Source organism: Sarcophilus harrisii, chromosome 4 (genome assembly GCF_902635505.1).
Source record: "Sarcophilus harrisii chromosome 4, mSarHar1.11, whole genome shotgun sequence".
Lineage (NCBI taxonomy): Eukaryota > Metazoa > Chordata > Mammalia > Dasyuromorphia > Dasyuridae > Sarcophilus > Sarcophilus harrisii.
This window is the reverse complement of record NC_045429.1, coordinates 50,240,256-50,259,193: the sequence shown is the minus strand read 5'-3', so window position 1 is coordinate 50,259,193 and position 18,938 is coordinate 50,240,256. Positions and strand designations below refer to the sequence as shown.

Genomic DNA, 18,938 nt, shown 5'->3' with positions numbered 1-18,938 from the left:
ACCTTAATAAATGAATTGAAAAGAATTACTTTCTAGATATCACTTCACCTATAAAATGAGGAGTTTAATAAGCTAAATGATCTGTCAGATCTCTTGTGACTTTAATATTTTAGAACTGTTCTTTAGAACCCACGTAAAATAGTTCATCATCAAATTTCCACTTCCACAAATTTAGAAAGAAGACTGAAGAGAACAGGCCCTCAAGAAGATACAATCAGTAGGTATCATTGAACCATAGAAAGCAGAAGCATAGCCAATGGATCAGCTCACCTCTCCAAACTGGCCTTCTCCCAGCTTCTCCTTGAATGTTAAGAGTTTCCTGGGGAATTCTTCTACAGCAACATCTTTGCCTGAGAGTAAGTCCATGGTAACTGCAGGTACTGAATAGGTGTTGCCTCCTGTCACACCTTGCAGGTTCACAATGTCAGCTTCTGCATAATGAGGGACACCTTCGGGGCCATTTGGCTGAACTGGCTTCACTACACCACTGCAGCCTGGAAAGATGAGAGAGATGGAGCCTGGTTCTTTGGAGTTCCCCAAGTAGTCATCTGTTTTTAAGGATAAACCTCTTAAAATTATATCACAATATTATAATTATTAACATGACTTGTCCATTACCCAACTGATAAAGGGTCAAAGCAGGAAAAGGAAGTTTTCAGAGGAAAAAAAATCCAAGCTATCAATAGTCATAAGAAAAATACTCTAATTCATTAATAATTAAAGCAATGAACATTAAAACAACTCTTAATGCACACCTCACACATTGACAAAGTTGATTTTTTTTAAAATTTGTTTGTCTTTAGAGCCCTTAATGATTGGATCTCTTTCTACTTTTTCAGTTATGTTTTGTTTTGTTTTTATACTTTACTTTCCTCTATACATGCTACAATCCAGAAACACTGGCCTTCTTGTTATTCCTTGGACAAGATCCTCCTTATGAATGCCTTTTTACTTGTTGACAATCATAACTTGAATGGTCTTTTCTTATAACCTCTTGGTTCCAATGGTTTCCTTTGAGAATTACCTCACATTTCACCATTTACAAGAAACTTTTCCCAAACTCCTCCTCTCTGATGCTACCTCCCATTTATACTTTTTGTTGCTCAGTTGTTCAGTCATGGCTAATTTTTTGTGACCCCACAGCATATTAGCTCCTTCTATTCTTCATTATCTCTTGAAGTCTATCCAGCTTCATGATTTTTGCTTTCATAACACTATCTATCCATCTCCTCTTCTGCTATACCCTTTTTTTCTTGCCTTTAATCTTTCCCAAGATCAGCATCTTTTCAAATGAGTCTCATCTTTTTATTATGTGGCTTCATCTTCAGTAGTTAAGCTTCATCTTCAGTATTTGACCTTCCAGTGAATAGCCTGAATTAATTTCTTTAAATATTGACTGATTTGATCTCTTTGATGTCCAAGAGATTTTCAAAGGTCTTCTCCAACACCACACTTCTAAAGCATTGATTCTGCACCATTCAACTTTCCTTACAGTTTAACTCTCAAAGCCATACATTGCTATATGCATTGCCATACATTTGACTATATGGATCTTTTTCAGTAAGGTGAAGACTCTGTTTTTTAGTATACTGTTCAGGTATTCCATAAGTTTCCTTTTAAGGAGAGAAAGCATCTTTTAATTTCATGGCTACCGTTGTTATCTGCAGTGATTTTTGAGCCTAAGAATATAAAATCTGATACTGCTTCCATTTATTCTTCCTCCATTTGCCAGAAAGTGGTGAGACCAGATGCCAAGATCTTAGTTTTTTTTTGACGTTAAGCTACAAGCCAACTTTTACACTCTCCTCTTTTACCTTCTTCACTTTCTGCCATCAGACTGGTATCATTTCCATTTCTAAGATTGTTGATATTTCTACTGGCAATCTTAATTACAGATTTTGATTTATCCAGTCTGATATTTTACATGATGTATTCTGCATGCAAATTAAATAAGATAACAATTTACAGCCTCATCATAATCCTTTTCCAGTCTTACATCAATCAGTTGTTCTATGTTCATCTCTAACTGTTGCTTCTTGGACCACATACAGGTTCCTCAGTAAACAAGTAAAATAATCAGGTACTTCCACCTCTTTGATAACTTGCCACATTTTGTTGTGATCCACATAGTCAGAAATTTTACTGTAGTAAATAAAGCAGAAATAGATTTTTGTTTCTGGAACTCCTTTGCTTTCTTCATAATTTAGGAAATACTGTAAATTTGGAAATACTTTAAAAACCAACAAGCTCTTCCTGTAATTCATGATTAATCTTAAGCAAATCTTACTGGCATGTAAAATAAGCACAATTGTTCAATAATGTGAACATTCCTTTGCATTCCCCTTCTTTAGGATTAGGAAATAAACCAACCTTTTCCAATCCAGTGGTCACTGTTGTTTTTTCCAAATTTGCTTGGAATATTGAATGCAGCACTTAACAGCATCATCTTTTAGTTTTTTAAATATCTCAGCTGGAATTTCATTACTTACACTAACCTTATAGCTACCAAAGGCCTATTTGACTTTATTCTCCATGATGTCTGGCTCCAGATCTGTAACCACACCACTGTGTAGTTATCAGCGATGTCAAGATCTTTCTTGTATAGTTCTTTTGTGTATTCTTGCCACATCTTCTTAATTTCTTCTACTTCTTTTAAATACCTACCACTTTTGTCTTTCATATGCCCAATATTTTTTCATGAAATGCTCATTTGATATCTAATTTTCTTGAAGAGACCTTTTGTGCTTCTCGTTTTATTTTTTTCTATTTCTTTGCCTTGTTTATTTAAGAAAACCTTATTTCTTCCTGCTATTCTCTAGAATTCTGCATCCAGTTGTATATCTTTCCTTTTATAAAGCCTCATCAGACAGTCATTTTGGAATCCTGCTCTTCTTTTTCTTTAGAATTTTTTTGATTGCTGCCTTCTGTACAGTATTGTGAACTTATGTCCATAGTTCTTCAGGAATTTTATCTACCAGATCTAATTCCGTAAATCTCTTCATCACCTCTACTCCATATTCATCAAGGATGCTATTTAGGGTCATAATTATGTTATCTTATGGTTTCCCCTATTTTCTTCAATTTAAGTCTGAATTTTATAATAAATTTGTAATTTGAGCTATAGTCAACAACAGTCAGTTTTAACTGAGTGTATAGATTTTCCTACTTTTATTGCAAAGTATATAATCATCTGAGTTCTATATTGACCTATATATGAATGTCCATACATAGAATTGCCTTTTGGGTTATTGGGAAAGAGTATTTCTTATGACCAGTAAGTTACCTTGTCTTTGCCCTCCTTCATGTTTTACTCCAAACTTGTCTGATATTCCAATTATCTTTTAATTTACTATGTTAGTATTACAATCCTATGTGATTAATGTGATATCTTTTTTTGGTATTACTTCTACATGATGTTTTCATTCTTTATAGAATTGATCAACTTTGGCCTCTTCAGCATCAGTGGTTGGGGCATGGACTTAAATTATTGTGTTGATGAATAGTTTACATTAGATTAGAACAGATATCATTCAGTCATTTTTGAAATGTACTCCAATACTGCTTTGCTTATCCTTTTATTGACTATGAGAGCTATACCATTTCTTCTAAAGGACTTTTGCCCACAGTAGTATATTTTGTGATCACCTGAATTAAATTCACTCATTCTCATCCATTTCAGTTCATTGATGTTGATGTTTAATTATAAAAAGTTGTGATATTTCCTTTTTCCGGGGGAAATACCTACATAGGCAAAAGGGAAATAGCTATCCTTGAATAATTTCCCATTCATTCAATTATTTCTATATTTATTTCATTCATATATTATTCATATATTCATACATATTTCATGCATATGTTATTTGTTTCATTCATCATTTATATAATGTAGATATGTACACATATATAACTGTAAAATATGCATATGTGTATGTGTTTATACACATAAAATGTTGCGTGTATAAAAGATGTATATGTGCCAAGGAAATATTATTTTGTATCAATGGTAATTGCAACCTTTTATGACTTTGACTCTTAAAGAGCTACTTGAGGATCAGTATAGTCATAAGACTTGTCCTCAGTAGAATAGAAAGAGTAGGATTTGAACTCAGACCTTGGTAAATCTAATTCCAGCATGCTAACCCCTTTGAGACAGCTAAGTAGTACAGCAGACAGAGTTTGCCTGGAGTCAGGAAGTTCAAATCCAGAGGCACATTCTTAGTATCCCAGTGACCCTGGGCAAGATAATTCACCTCTATCTCAGTTTCTTCATCTATAAATTGAGGAAAATAATAGTCCCCACCTCTGAGGGATTTTTTTTGGTGAGAGACAAACAATATATTTGTAGAATTGTTGTTGCTGTTTTGCTGTGGCAATTTGGGATAAGTGATTTGCTATGGGTCATACAAATAGGAGGTATTAAGTATCTGAGGATTCAGATCCTCTGACTTCAGAGGAAGTCATCTAACTGCCTCCAAACAATATACATGTAAAGAGCTTTTCAAAACTTAAAGTGGTCTATAAACACTAGTTATAACTATTTAGGTTAGATAGGAGACACTTATGGACTTTATTAAATCAGAAGTCATTACTTGACTCAGATCCCAGTAGCAATTTATTTTCTACTTCCTGTGGGCTTTAACATCTGTGTATATATGAATATGTTACATATATATGTATATTCACAATCTATCACATACATGTATATGTATAAGCTCACAAACATATATCTACATTTGTATGTATATATACATATATAATATATGTATATAAAATACACATATACATGTATATATACATATAAAACTTGTATAGGCCACCAATCATCCCATTGGTTAAGATATGTATTTTAATTACACTAGTCATAAGGCTTTCTTTGATAATCCCTTTGCCCCATTCCTAACCTGCCTCCTCATCTCCTGGAGCAAATTCAGGAAGTTTCCGTATGAGTCGGGAAGGCTCCTGGTAGTCAGGACCAAGGGGGAAAATACGATCATAAGTGGAGTTGGACTCCTGCTCACTAGGTGATGAAGAATGATTGTTGTTGAACATGCTGGATTCACTAGGCAGGGAAAGACTGACAGTCATTTCATCATCCAGCATCCTCCGGGAAGCCTGCAAGAAAAGGATATTCAGGAGAACAGTGCTAGGATGACAGCAATGAAGAAACATCCTCTCCTCCCTCCTCCCTTGACTCTTCTTCATCTCTCTTCCCTCCTCCCTCTTCTCTCTTTCTTCCTCCCTCCTCTCTTCCCATGCCCTTCCATTTAGATGAACATGAATTTAAACAAGGTATGAACCCTGCCTTCACCCTCTCTAGTTCACCTTTCTGGCATACTTATAATCTTACCTAACTAATAGGATATGTACACTACCTTTGAACTATTGAACTTTGAACTATTTTCAACATTTACACACTGTCTTTCACATAGGAAATGCTTTTAAAGATCTTACTGAATTGAATTTTAACTTTCATGTAAATATTTAAATTCTTCTTTCATCCTTAATTTTTTGATTATGGGACTGTCGATTGTTCATTATGTGACTCTACAATGTGGCCCCTACTAGAACATACTATACCCAGTTGATGCTTTAAAATGTCTGTTGGATCAAACTGACATATATTTGGGACAAAGGGAAGAGGGGGAATGTTATCTATAAATAGATAATGAAATGAATTTCAGTTATTTGCTATGGAGAAGAAGAAGCTGGATAATACCTAAAACCATTAACTCCCTGATTTTGCAGATGAGAAGCTAAACCAAGAAAGGCTAAGGACTTACCTAAGGTCATACAGCTAAATAAGTTCAAGGTTTTCAGCCTCCAGATCTAGTGTCCTTAGGATTGTACTATAATGGCTTACTCTTCAATTTACTGAGAACCTTAGTTTTCATAGTACTAGGGCAGGAAATTGCTGGCTGACCAATCCTCTACTCAGGATATGTCATGAGGAAACAATACTAATATTAGTATTAATATTTTTGGAGCAATTACTAATGCATCAGGAATCGTACTAAGCATTTTATAATTATTACCTCATCAACTATAGCAAGTAAACTTTTAGAAGATATCATTCCCTTTTTCTGGGCCTCAATTTCCCAATCTGAAAATTAAGAAAGGCTGACTAAATGATCTCTGAGTTCCCTTCTAGCATTGACATTCTCTGTGAATTGGGCTCTAAACTCAATTCATTTTGTCAATAGAAATTCTAAAACCCCAATAAAATCTGTCTACATGACTTCTTATGATTTATTGAGCTATCAGTTTTTTGGATGTCTAAACATGGCCCTCTTTCTGATCAATGCAGTAAAGAGATAAAGAGTATTGGACTTGGAGTTTAACAGTCTAAGTTCTAGTCCCAAGTTCTAGACTTGGCCGAGTAATCTCACTTTTTTCCCTATTAAAATATTATTTATTCTGCTTGTCTCCCAGAAGAATCAGGTGAGATAACATATATGAAAGTACTAGGTAAACATGACATTTTCCAGTACTACAATTTTTTAGTCCTATAAGCAATTGTAGATCATGGAAATGGAGAGAAAGATGCGTTTGAAATCCCACTGTTCTCTTCCTCACCTTCTCCAGCATTTTTTGCCAGAACTGCCTCCAGAGGATAATGACAATGATGGCCACAAGGATGAAGATGATGGCCACCAGACAACCAATCAAGATGCGGGTGTTGCTGTCATCCACCTTGAGCATTGGATCTATGGAGAGAAGAGAAACAGAAAAATGTGACTATTTCATCAGGAGATAATGGAGCACAGAACAGACTGAATGACTTTCAAAGGCCCTTCCAACTATGAGATTCTGTGATGCTGGGAGAGAAAAGGAAAAAAATGTCTTTCTCACAATGATTCCAGAAGCAGTCATTTAAACATTTTTTTTGTCCTTGACTTGCTTACCCTGCTAGGTGCTTTCTTCCAGGTCCAAGGCTTGGCTTAATTAACTTGTAAGTTTTTAACTATTCCAGGATTAGAATTAAGGATATTTCCACTATCCACTTGCTAAATTTTCCCCTACAACTCTGAAATCAAATTGAGTGCAATCTGTAAATCCTGTTATCCCTCTGCTATAGAGCAATTACACAGCCAGGGTGACTTCTTATCTAGCTCACAGGAATACACCAGAAAATCCAAAGTCTAGAGTAAACCTGGTTTCTCTAGACAGTGGTATGGCATAGATAGGCCAGTAGAATTGTCTAAGGAGTTTCACATTTGTCCCTTCTTTACCATTATATCTTCTTACTTTTTCTTCCTCTGAAGATCCACCATCTCCTCACTTGAAAGTGGTCCTTCCCTCCCTTTTCTGCCTCAAATTTTCCAGTCTCTCACAGAATAGTTCCAAGGCAGATGAATGCCTCTTCAGATTCTCCCACAATTGATGTATTACACAACATTTGACCTCCTTGTCTTTACAGTTTCCAATCAGGTTTGAATTATCTCCAGGATTCTTAAAAGCCTTTTGCCATCAAACATCTTCACCTGAGAGGTATATACCTCTAGTTTTCTACCCATCTGCTCCCAAGATATTGGAATCTTAATGCTTGAAAAAAAGAATGATACCTACCATAAGTGGTAGGTGCCACTGAGGAAGTGGGAAGGGCTCCAGAATTGTTGTACATCGCAGCATCTATGAGGATAAAGTGAGAGACAGCATGGGGAAAAATTAATATTCTGTTGATGGAAGGTACAGCATAGTACAATGGAAAGAATAGTGCCTCTGGAGTCCAAAAGACCTGGATTCAGTGTCTCCTCTAATACTCATTACCTGTATGCTCTTGGATATATCACTTGACATTTCTGGGCCTCCGTTTCCCCATTTGTAAAAGGAAAGGATTGGATTAAATGACATCTGAGGTGAGGATCTATGATCCTATGATGATACCCAATTGGACCATTAAGAAGCTAATGGCAGATAATAATGGCATGTATTGGGTTAGTATGGAGCTTATATCTATATGTAATATATAGCTGAACTATGATTTGGCAAATGGGTGAGAGATGCAGGTGAACAATAAGAAACTATCTTTTTACTATTTTTTGTATTATTGATGATGATGATGATGATGGTGCTGCTGCTGATGATGACGGAAAAAATATAAACCTAGAAATATGCTGGAGTGAGCTTGAGTTGGTTCATTAGAGTCAATTTGAAATTTTCAGTGTAGATATTGGAAATTAGCAAATGCTACACATCAGAACTTTATTGTTTTGTTGATTTTTGAAATTTAAGATTAAGTGAAAGACAAAATGTTAACAAAGCAGATTATACCTAAAAGTGTATCATGCATAAATTTTTCTCCCTGGTTATCTGGCTATTAAACATTTCTTTAGATAGGTTACTTATGCTAACTCTTTATTGGTTGATTTCCATTACAACATCTCTGGCCACTGGTTAGTCAGACATCATAACCTGTCATTCTCTACTTTCTCATTTCCTCTATTCATTGGAAAAGTAGTCTCTTTAAGTCCACCCCTCCAAGCTGCCAAGCAGCCAGGAGCTCCCACTTCCCGTGATCTGCCAATCACCATTCTTTGCCTTTACCTCCCTCCTTCCTCCAATATGACCCTACTCCTGCCCTTCTTCACATGAGTACCTGACTGAAAGGTGATTTCACTGAACATCATCCAGGTATCAGCAAAGTGGAACTGGCATTTAATGGCACTGGCCATCCGGTGAAGAAGAGGCACTGTGACAAAGCGGGCACTTGGGTTGACATCATCCAGGACCAGGAGGAAGGAGACAGCATTGGGCTCCCATTCATTGGACTCTGAACGGAAGTAGCACTGAACCTCCTTAAAGATCTTCACCCCTTTAGCAAACATGTTATTGCAGTGGACCTGGCAAGGAGAAGGACACAGATCCATGGGTGAGGATGCTATCTACTACTTATACTAGGTGGTTTAGGGAAATGATGTCTTCCTAGCACCTCACAGCACTTTATGATTTCTCCCAATGGGAAATCCTCATGACCATAGTCCACTTTTTCTTCTCATTTCTCCCTTGTAGGAACTCCAAAGTTTATCATGTTAACACATCTTGGGGTCCACTGAAAAGAAGACTAGAGCTTAATTGGAGTAAGAGAATGAGACAGGATACCAAACAACTCCTTTTCAAGGAGTGCCTAAAACCATCCCACTAACCTTTAGAATACATGTCCAAACGAGTTGAGCCTATTATACCATTCCATTTCCTCTTTTCTCCAACTGAAATACCATAAAAATCATCCCTTATTACATAATTTCCCACAAATAATATTTGTTTTTAAATAACAAAATGATGGGGTTCAACTGAAAATATATTATTATTAATTTTCTTCCCTTCTCATTAAAAATGAACATTGAGAAAATCACATCTCTCGAGTCATAGGTGAACTGAGTTTTAGACCAAGCAATAGTGAGAAGGTCTCAATTAAGTCCTTCAACATATCATAAGGCAATGGAAAAGGATTAAAAACTAGTGATTTAGTAATTATCTGGTTCATCCCCAGCTTACTAGCAGAGCCACATGCTATATTCAGCTGACCCTGAGAGAAGTTTTTATGACTTTCCTTTTGAAGTTCTTTCTGGTGTTTAACAACAATCTATATTTGGGATTTAACCATTGGACATTGAATTGGTAATAACCTAGCCGATCATTTCCAGTTGTGCCTCAGGTTGTCTACAGGAGCTAAGGTAAAGAACACAATAGATTTGGAGTCTGGAGACTGATTCATATCTCAACTTATACACTTACTATCAGGGTTTGTGACCCTCCATCTCTTTTGCACTTAGTTCCTTCTTATAGAAAATAAGGTGGAGAGAAGGGGAAAAGATGACTTCTAAGTTTTCTTGCAATCCTAAGATAAGATGATTGCTGTGAATAATTATGAGTACGTAGGGAAAAAAAATTGCAGAATAGAAATTCACTAGATCTGGTGTCAGGAATACTCACCTTTCTGAGTTCAAATCTAGCCTCAGATACTTACTAGCTGTGTGGCCAAGTCACTTCACTCTGTTTGCCTCAGTTTCCTCATATATAAAATGAGCTGGAGAAGGAAATGGCAAACAACTCCAGTATCTTTGTCAAGAAAACCCCAAAATGGTAATTCATGAAGAGTAGGACACGACCAGAACAATTCAACAAAAACACAACAGAAAAGCTCAGAGTACTCCTTCTGAAATCTGTCATATACCCACTGTATTTGATGCTGTAACTACTCTAGTGTTCAAGCCTTCAGCCTTATCTCGTCCCACTTCCCTTCACGTATTCTACATTCTTGCCATATTGAACTACTCTTGCCTCACCTTTTCCTCTCTCTGACTCTCCAATTTTCTACCTCTGCCTCTCTGCCACTTTAATTCATCTGTTAATATCCCTCCTCATCCTTCAAGGCCTAACAAGCGTTTCTACTTCCATCAACCTTGTCTCTTCCCCACGTAAGTTTTAAAACTCAGGTTTTCCATTTCCAGGACCAACACTCTACCCATTGAACAACCTAGCTGCTTCCTTCCCTTATTCCAATCATTTTAAAAACAAGATCAACATCATAAATGTAGGATGAAAGATTGGGAATCAAGAGGGACCTCAGACCCATCTGACACAAGTTAGACAAGTCTAACTCCTTGGATTTTCTATTAGGGAAATTAGATCAAATAGGAAGTATTAAAAGTAGGATTTGAACCCACTTCTTCTGATTCTGACCACTGCTATTTCCTCTGTATGATACTGCCTTCAAATCTTTGGACTATTCAGCATCTTGAACAGTGAACTGCATATGGTAAGTGATTAATAAACCTCTGTCAAATGACTGGGTATTATAGAGTTTAAAATGCCTTCACTTCCTACTTTCTCAGATAAAAATCAACTGATTGATTCTGTCTGTGGGACACAGCCTTAGTGTCATTAACATACTCTCTTTAAGAATCTCTTTGAGCTAAAGCACTTTATTGAATGCAGAAAGAGAGGGGTTTTTTTGTGGTTGGTTTTTTTTTTCTCTGACAAAGCACTATATAAATGTCAACTATTGTAGTAATTGCTATTAATGATGAAACAGTGGAATGTCAAATATTGTTTGGTGATTTCTGCCATCTCCGGGTTGTGATTATATAATCACTCATGTAGATATGGACCTGGATCAAAATTGGAAAAGAAAAGAAAATCATCCGACCACCCAGTGGACTCTTTGGTAATGTCATAAAGGCAGGTATGTAGTACAATGGTGAAAGTGCTAGTCCTGGAATTAGAAAGACCAAAGTTCAAACCTGGCCTCAGAATCTTATTAGCAGTGTGACCTTGCACAAGTCTCATACCTCTGTCTCAGCTTCTTGTATTGTAAAATAGGGATAATCATAGCATCCATCTCCCTGTTTGTTTCAGTTTCCTCATTTACAAAATGAGCTAGAAAAGGAAATGGCAAACCACTTCAGTGTCTTTGCCAGGAAAGCCCCCAGTAGGATCACCAAGAGTCAGACATGACTGAATAACAACAAAAACTTTATAGGGCTGTTGTGAGGATCAAATATAATAAGATTTGTAAAGTATCTGGCTCACAGTAAACAATTAAAAAAATGCTTACCTTTCTCCTTTCATAAAGAAAATAAAGTAAGGAGAATGAGGGGACTTTGGTTCAGATCCTATTTCTGACTTTCACTACTTACATGACCATGGACAATAATTGAGTCTTTCTAGACCTCAGTCACCTCTCTGAAATGAATTAGTTGAATTAGATGGATTCTGAGATTCCCCAGGGTTAGATCTATGACACTCCCAAGTTTTCTAGTTTTCCTTTGGGTTTTCTCCAGCTGTTCAAATGAGGAAAACATGTGTTAACACCTTCCTTGGGGGAAAAAACAGCTGCTTTCATTTATTGAGCAACAGTTATGCAAAGTTGAGAGAAACAGAGAGAGAGGAAGAGAGACGGGGAAATAGGCACACAGAGAGAGGCAGAGAAGAGAGACAGAGAGACAGAGATAGAGAAACAGAGAAGCAGAGAGACAGAGAGGAAGGAGAGAGAAGAAGAAGGAGGAGGAGAAAAAGAAAAGGAAGAGGAAGAGGAAAAGGAGAGGAGGAGAAAAGGAGGGGGAGGAGCAAGAAAACAAGAAAAGAGAGAAAAAGAAAGAATCAAAAAACACCCTTCACACATCTACAATAACCTTCTCAGATGGTTTTGAAATAGAAAAGTTGCCTGTGGGGAAGGTGATAATCTTTTAGACAGATGTTTTGAGGAATTCTTCTGGAATGCAAATAAACAGCCTAGAATTTTATTCACATGTGTATACACTCACCCTAGACGTTTGCTGAGTGTTTTACTAGGGTGAATTAACTATTTCTGAAAGACAGTAGCTCTCTGTATTGGAACAGGCCCCATCTGATCACTTATACATGACCATACTAAACTGCAAATAGTCACTTTTAGCCCTTGGACGTTAATGTACAGTTTAATAGAATTAGCATGACAAAGTTAGAAAAGCAAGCTCTTTTATGTATGAACCGTGCAATTCTGAGCAAATCCTTGAGCCTCTCTGAGCTATTTTCCCAGTCTCAAAATAGTGACAATATTCATGCTATTTATTTCACAAGGATGTTGTGAGGAAAGGTCATTGTAAACCCTAAGCCATTATAGAAATGTCAGTTTATATTGGTTAATCACTGTGTGTTTGAGGCAGTACATAAAGTATTGTGACAGATTTTTAAATAAATCTATCTCCAAATGTCAACCTTGCAAGCTTGAGTTAGTCACTTAAGTTCTCCAGCCCTGCTTTCTCATTTGGAAAATAAGTGGGTTGGACTTCAATTGTGGCTGACACTTTGTGTCCCCATTTGGGGTGTTCTTGGCAAAGATACTGGAATGGTTTGCCATTTCCTTCTCCAGCTCATTTACAGATGAGGAGCCACAAACAAGATTAAATGACTTGCCCAGAATCATATAGCTAGTAAGTGTCTGAGGGTTGATTTTTTTCTCAGATTTTCCTGACTCCAAGTCCTGTGCTCTATGCACTGTGGCATCATCTAGCTGCCCCCAGGTGAGAGATCAATGCTAAATTTATAGATATAAAAGTCGTCAGGATAGAAATAATCATTCTTTTCAATTCTTCCATGGGAGTGAATGACATTATTAAGACAGTCAGTGTGGAGAGAGAACAAAAGAGAGCCAAGGATAGATTTTTGAGGGACAGACACTTCAGGCTAAGGGCTAAGGGGAAAAAGTAAAATGATGCTGAATCAGGATAAGATGGATAACTGAAAAGGAGTACTCACACAGGTAAGAGATTCAGAGAGGGCTGTGTCATGAAAGTCAAAGAAAAGAATATCAACAATATAAAAAGCTACAGAAAAGCAAAAGAGGGCAGAGGGAGAGAAAGATACTAAGAAACAGAGAAAAAAACAAGAAGAGAGAAAAAGACAGAGGGAAACAGAAAAACAGAGAGACAGGCACAGAGACAGAAAGAGAAAGAAAGAACAGGGAGAGAGACACAGAGACAGAAAAGAGAGAAAGAAAAACAGATAGAAACAGGCAAAAAAGGGAAAGGGATATACATAAATATAATGAAAGGGGGAAAGCTCTCAGAGGAAAAATGCATGAGATGGCAGCAAATACAAATAAAGGAGTCAGTCTTGTCCAAAAAGGCCAACTCTTCTTCAAAAACTGGAGCAGAAAAGATATCGAGCTTTCAAGGTATGCATTTTTAAAGATGTTAGTGATTAAAGATTGTATTATGATGAATTTTGAGCTAAAGAATAAAGATTCAGATCTGGGCTGTGTTTATTCATATGACCAAGAGCAAATCACTAACCTGTGTGAGCCTCAGCTTCTTCATTTGTAAAACTGGATTAATGACTTCAAAGGCCCTTTTGAACTCTAAATATTTGTTCTTATAATTGTGTGGTGCACAACACCAATGGTAAGTTTAAAAAATGAAAATAAAAGTTTATCTTCTTACTCCAGATCTAATGTGTTTTCCTCTATATTACCTCCTATCTCTCTGTAATAAATACCAGTTATTTCAGAGTGCCCTTTGTGGCAAAGATGCTTGTTTCATTTGCCACCCAACCCATGGATGGTCTTAGCTCATCTCTTTCTGTCTCCTTTTCCTCACTTAATTTAGGGAATTTTTTTTATTTTGATGAGTTACCTCAATTAGACAGAAAGGAATCTATCCCATTCTCTCCCAATCCCATCAAAGCCCAGGACCATTTCTTAGTCCTCTTAGAAAAGCTTCCCAAAGTCTGATGTTCACTAACCTTCATGGTGGTGAAATTCCTAATCCGGTCAAACTCAAACATGATCTCGATGTAACCATTGGTGGCACTTTCATTTCTCCAACCCACATAATCATAGCCAGGCCAGACATGGTACTCGTGGGTCTGGGTGAAATCGTCCAGGCCAGAGACGCCATCTGTTAGTTGTCCCAGACCTTCTGTCATGCTGGCCAGCCCAAGAGAGGAGGGGAAAAGGAGAGAAGAGCCTGGAGTTAATATTACATTTATTCAAACATTTCCCAGATAAATTTTGTAACACACCAAACAAAGGTTTTCCAATAATCTCAAGAATAGAGAGTTGAGAGTTGTGGATTTCTCAAGAAAATGTCAAAAAATTTCATTTTACAACCATGAGTCATTTATTTGGTTGACTAAGGAGGCATTTCAGATACGTGAATTTTCCAAATAAATAAAGCAGAACATTTCTTTAAAATATTTAACTCTGAAGATGTTGAGGCACTGTAAGATTAACACACAAGAAGTGAATAGAGTTGTTATTGCACGTATGGAATCAGAGAAAAATTGCCTCCATTGCTATACTGGGAAGCAACCCATTCATGATGTTGATAAGTAAAAAGGGGACTGATGAGAAGGCTCTCTTTGGGAGAAATTGTCTGTGACTGGGCATAGAGTGGATACAGGGGTTCAGATCCTATCTCCAATGCTTGCTACCCGTGTCATCTTGGAAAAGTAACTTTGATCATTCCTCTCTTTCTGTCAAGAAGTGGGGAATTAGACTAGACATTCTTTAAGGTCTTTTCCATTGCTAGATCTATGATCCACTACTGCTGTGAATTTAGTACTATTGGAATAAACGAAGGAGATGGAACAAAAAGGTTGCCAGTGGTACCTACACTTTTTGTCTTGTGTGTCCTCATCTCATACCATCACTGAAGAAGAAAATAGTGGATTGTTCACAGAAATATGCGTGAATTGGGTTTCAAAATACGTGCTTCCTTTCTCTCTTGATACCCTCCTCAATTCTATGTAGTATACAAATACCAGAAGGGTGCAAGTGATGAAAAAGTAGTAAGCCAGATTTGGTTTAAAGCTGATTATTTGAATTGTACCAGCTGAGCTTGCTTCCTGAGAGTTCCCAAGGAATATTAGGTGACATTAACCATTTTTTGGTGGAAATAGTTCTTAGATGTGTTATAGATTTCCTTTTCTTTTAAATAGAATACATGAAATATTACTTGGTCTTTTCGATGACTCAGGGTCATACTCTGATGTGTAATACTGCTTATCCCCATTTTAAGTGGCCTCAGGCTGCTTTTGGTGATGCTGTTTTTGCATTTCCCCCTGTCGGACATAATTTCTCAGTGTGTCGATTTTGAAGTAAATAATTTTTCCTTTTTCCTCCTTATTTCCTCTCTACCTCCCCCAGCCTCACCCACTCACACACAATAGCTGAATGTTCTAAAATAACTGAAAGGGAATCGTTTTGTATCTCCTTCACCTAGCGCAATGTCTAGTAGACAAGGGGTGATTAATAAATGCTTGTTAAATGACAGAAAAATATCATTATTAAATCAGAAGTCTATGCAATTCTAAATCAATAGGTTTTTGGAAGAGTGGTCCTAAGTATACCCTTCTATGGGATGAAGTACATGGCTTTGTAGAAGCTCTTTACCATGCTGGAAAATTTCTGCCTACTTTTGAGCTTACAATTGCTTGAAATTGCTGAAAAATTTTTACTATGTAATATTAGCAAGAAAATGCATTTTAAACATATATAACTTAAGGATAATGACCTATAGATATTTATTATGGATGGCGGTGTTTAGGAGGGAAAAGAACATAGTAACAAAATAGCAAGAGAGGAAGAGAAAGATGATTTATTATTTTCAAGTTTCTATTCTCTCTTGATTCTCTGCACCTTGTACTCACAGATGAGTGGACATCATAAATGAAAGGTTTTATCATGAAATTTCAGAGTAAACATATTTCCATCCACACAAATTGTAGCTGTGTCCCACATAATTCTTCAGAATATCCAATCATTTCAAAATAACTTACAGAAAAGTTAAAATATAAAGCAGGACTAAGTTCTAGAAAACATGGTCTCCAACCTGCAAAGTTTGCATTGGCTTTATCCACTTTTCCTCAGATCATTAGACTAAGACAATATACCAAAATCTTTCACAACAAATATATTCCACTTTCAGGCCTTGAATATAAATTACCAAGGAAAATTTGTGAAAAATATTATTTAAAAAAAAAAGAAACAATTTTTTTCACTTAAGTTAGAATCAAATCAAATCAGATCAACAATTTCCAAGGCTCTAAACCAGCTGCCTTATTCTCTCTCCTAGAGCACATGCATCTGATTATGGATTTAGAGAATGATACCACAGAAATAAACCAGGTGTCTGCTGATTGGGGATTAGCTGAACAATTGTAATGCTCAGTGGGGTATTTTATCTTTTTCTTGATCTATTTTCCAGGTCAGTTGTTTTTCCTGAGATATTTCACATTTTCTTCAGTTTTTTTTAGTTGTTGGACTTTGTTTCATTATTTCTTGATGTCTTATGGAGTCATTAGCCTTTGCTTGGCCGATTCTAATTTTTAAAGAGATCTTTTCTTCAATATTTTCTTGCATTTCTTTTTCCACTTGACCAATTTTGATTTTTAAGAAATTATTTTCAGTATTTTTGTGCCTTTTTTTTTTACCATGCTTTTAATTCACTTCTCCTTATTTTCTTATTTTTTTTTGCATAGTTCACATTTCTTTGTCCAATTTTTCCTCTACTGCTTTTATTTGATTTTTAAAATCATTTTTGCTCTTTTTAATCTTTCTTTAGCTCTTATATAATAGTTACTAGGCTTGTATCCGATCTGTATTTTCTTCCTTGTGTCTTTGTTTGTATGTATATATTTTCATGTAATTTCCTTCTTCTGAGTTTGTGTCTTGATCTTCCCTGTCACTAAAACAGATTTTCGTGAGCAGATTCCTTTACTGTTGTTATTTTCTAATTTTCCCAGTCTACTTCATGACTTCAGATTTTATGTTTGAGTTAAGCTTAGCTCACTTTGGGGGGAATAGAGAGGGCAATGACTAACTTGAGCTTCTATCACATGCATCACATACGCTATTAAGCTTTTACTTTCACAATTCTCTTTTACAACAGTCTAAAGGTCTTTTGAGTTTTGGTGCTTTCAAAGGGATGTGGTCCAGAGAGAGATTTATTCACTAATTTCTTGATGTTTACAAAAATAGGGCTCCTGCTTCCTCACAACTGAAACTATTCCTCTCTGTGTCAAAGCCAGAATTCAAACTCAGGTCTCCTTAATCAAAACATATCATTTCTCTACTCCCACAAAGCTATACATCACTTAGCACTTAGAACAGTGCTAGGTACCTTATCAACACTCAATAAATATTTCCTGGTTGATGGATTCCTAGTCTTTGCAACTATGCTAGTAACCTGATGATTACTGCCTAAATTTTTTTTTCTTTCAAAGTTCCCTAAAATTTACCTGTACCCAACAGCTCCATCATAGACAGAATCATTCAGATAAATGATGGAACCACCAGGAAGTACAAACTGCTGTCCAGCTGGAGCGTTGTAAGACACCAAACCATCTGTTGAGGAAAACAAAGTGGTATCACTACCTTGAGAAAAGAGACACTAGTAATCCCTTTTATACTAAGTTCCACAATTTTCAAAATGCTTTTACATTCATTATCTCATTATATTCAATTTAGGCAGGGTGGGCATTACTATTTTTTCTGAATCACAAGAAAGTTAAGATTTCATTTCTGCCACTTTTTATTCATTAGACAAGACATTTCCCCTCACTAGACCTTAGTTATCTGTCAGATAAGGGGATGAAATCCTCTCATGTTCTCTAAGGTACTTTTAACCTTTACTAACATCTATAATCCTATAACTTCCTTATTGTCACACAGCTAATCAATGGTATCTGAACCTGTATAGTAAACTTTCTACTTTCCTGTATAATTTTTTACAAGGATCAATTGAGACTCAAGCAGGTTATCCCTGAGAACTTGATTGAGAATTTAAGGGAATACACAACATATTTGGAGTGCATAAGAGGACTGATAACTCAAGAGGAGGGGGAATGAAAAATTCCCAGGTAAAACAGTCATAGAGTCACATCTAATAAATTCAGAGCCAGCACATTTCTGGGTGGAGAGTGAAGGGTCAATACTGAGCTCTGGAAAAAACTCCTCTCATATGAGTCACTGTTTTTTAAGCTTTTGTACGGATGTAAAAATGGTCTATTTGGGGCTACAATGCTTTTACATTCTTCCCCTGATGAAAATGAGCAACATTTAAAGTGGGAAAAAGCTGGGGGGACTCTGCTGGGCAAACTTTTCTAGGGCCTATAGTCAAGTAAAAATAAAAGTTTCTCTCACCTAATGTCCATATCTTCCCTCATAAACAGACTCCCCTCCCAGCCTCTTTTGAAGGTATTTCAGGATGAGTGGCGGGAACTCAGAGCCAATTTCCTTTCTCACCCATAATCTGAGCCAGAAATTTGCTTTTATGATGTTCCAAGATCTATGATTCAGGGGTGAAATGTCAGCTTTTTTTTTTTTTTTTTTTTTTTTTGGTGATCCCTGCAGTCTAACATACAATCAAGGTACGTGCCAGAGAGAGTACAGTTAAGGACCCTGGGCCTTGTGAACTATAGGAAGGTTGGGTCATTTTGATTAATACGGGGAGTTA

At 36.5% G+C, this 18,938-nt stretch overlaps 1 protein-coding gene across 6 annotated transcripts in view; it reads right to left on the bottom strand.

The window, feature by feature from the left end:
- DDR2 (discoidin domain receptor tyrosine kinase 2) overlaps positions 1 to 18,938 on the bottom strand; it is a 206,739-nt gene that overhangs the window by 17,249 nt on the left and 170,552 nt on the right. For 5 of the 6 annotated variants that reach the window (XM_031936799.1, XM_031936802.1, XM_031936800.1 and 2 more), the window contains 7 exons: positions 17,722 to 17,827; positions 14,224 to 14,407; positions 8,597 to 8,840; positions 7,567 to 7,629; positions 6,574 to 6,704; positions 4,902 to 5,112; positions 271 to 548 (listed from right to left, as the gene is read on the bottom strand). In XM_031936799.1, the coding sequence (XP_031792659.1) occupies positions 271 to 548; positions 4,902 to 5,112; positions 6,574 to 6,704; positions 7,567 to 7,629; positions 8,597 to 8,840; positions 14,224 to 14,407; positions 17,722 to 17,827 (1,217 nt within the window). The remainder of the gene's footprint in view (positions 1 to 270; positions 549 to 4,901; positions 5,113 to 6,573; positions 6,705 to 7,566; positions 7,630 to 8,596; positions 8,841 to 14,223; positions 14,408 to 17,721; positions 17,828 to 18,938) is intronic. The other variant, XM_031936798.1, reaches the window with a different exon arrangement.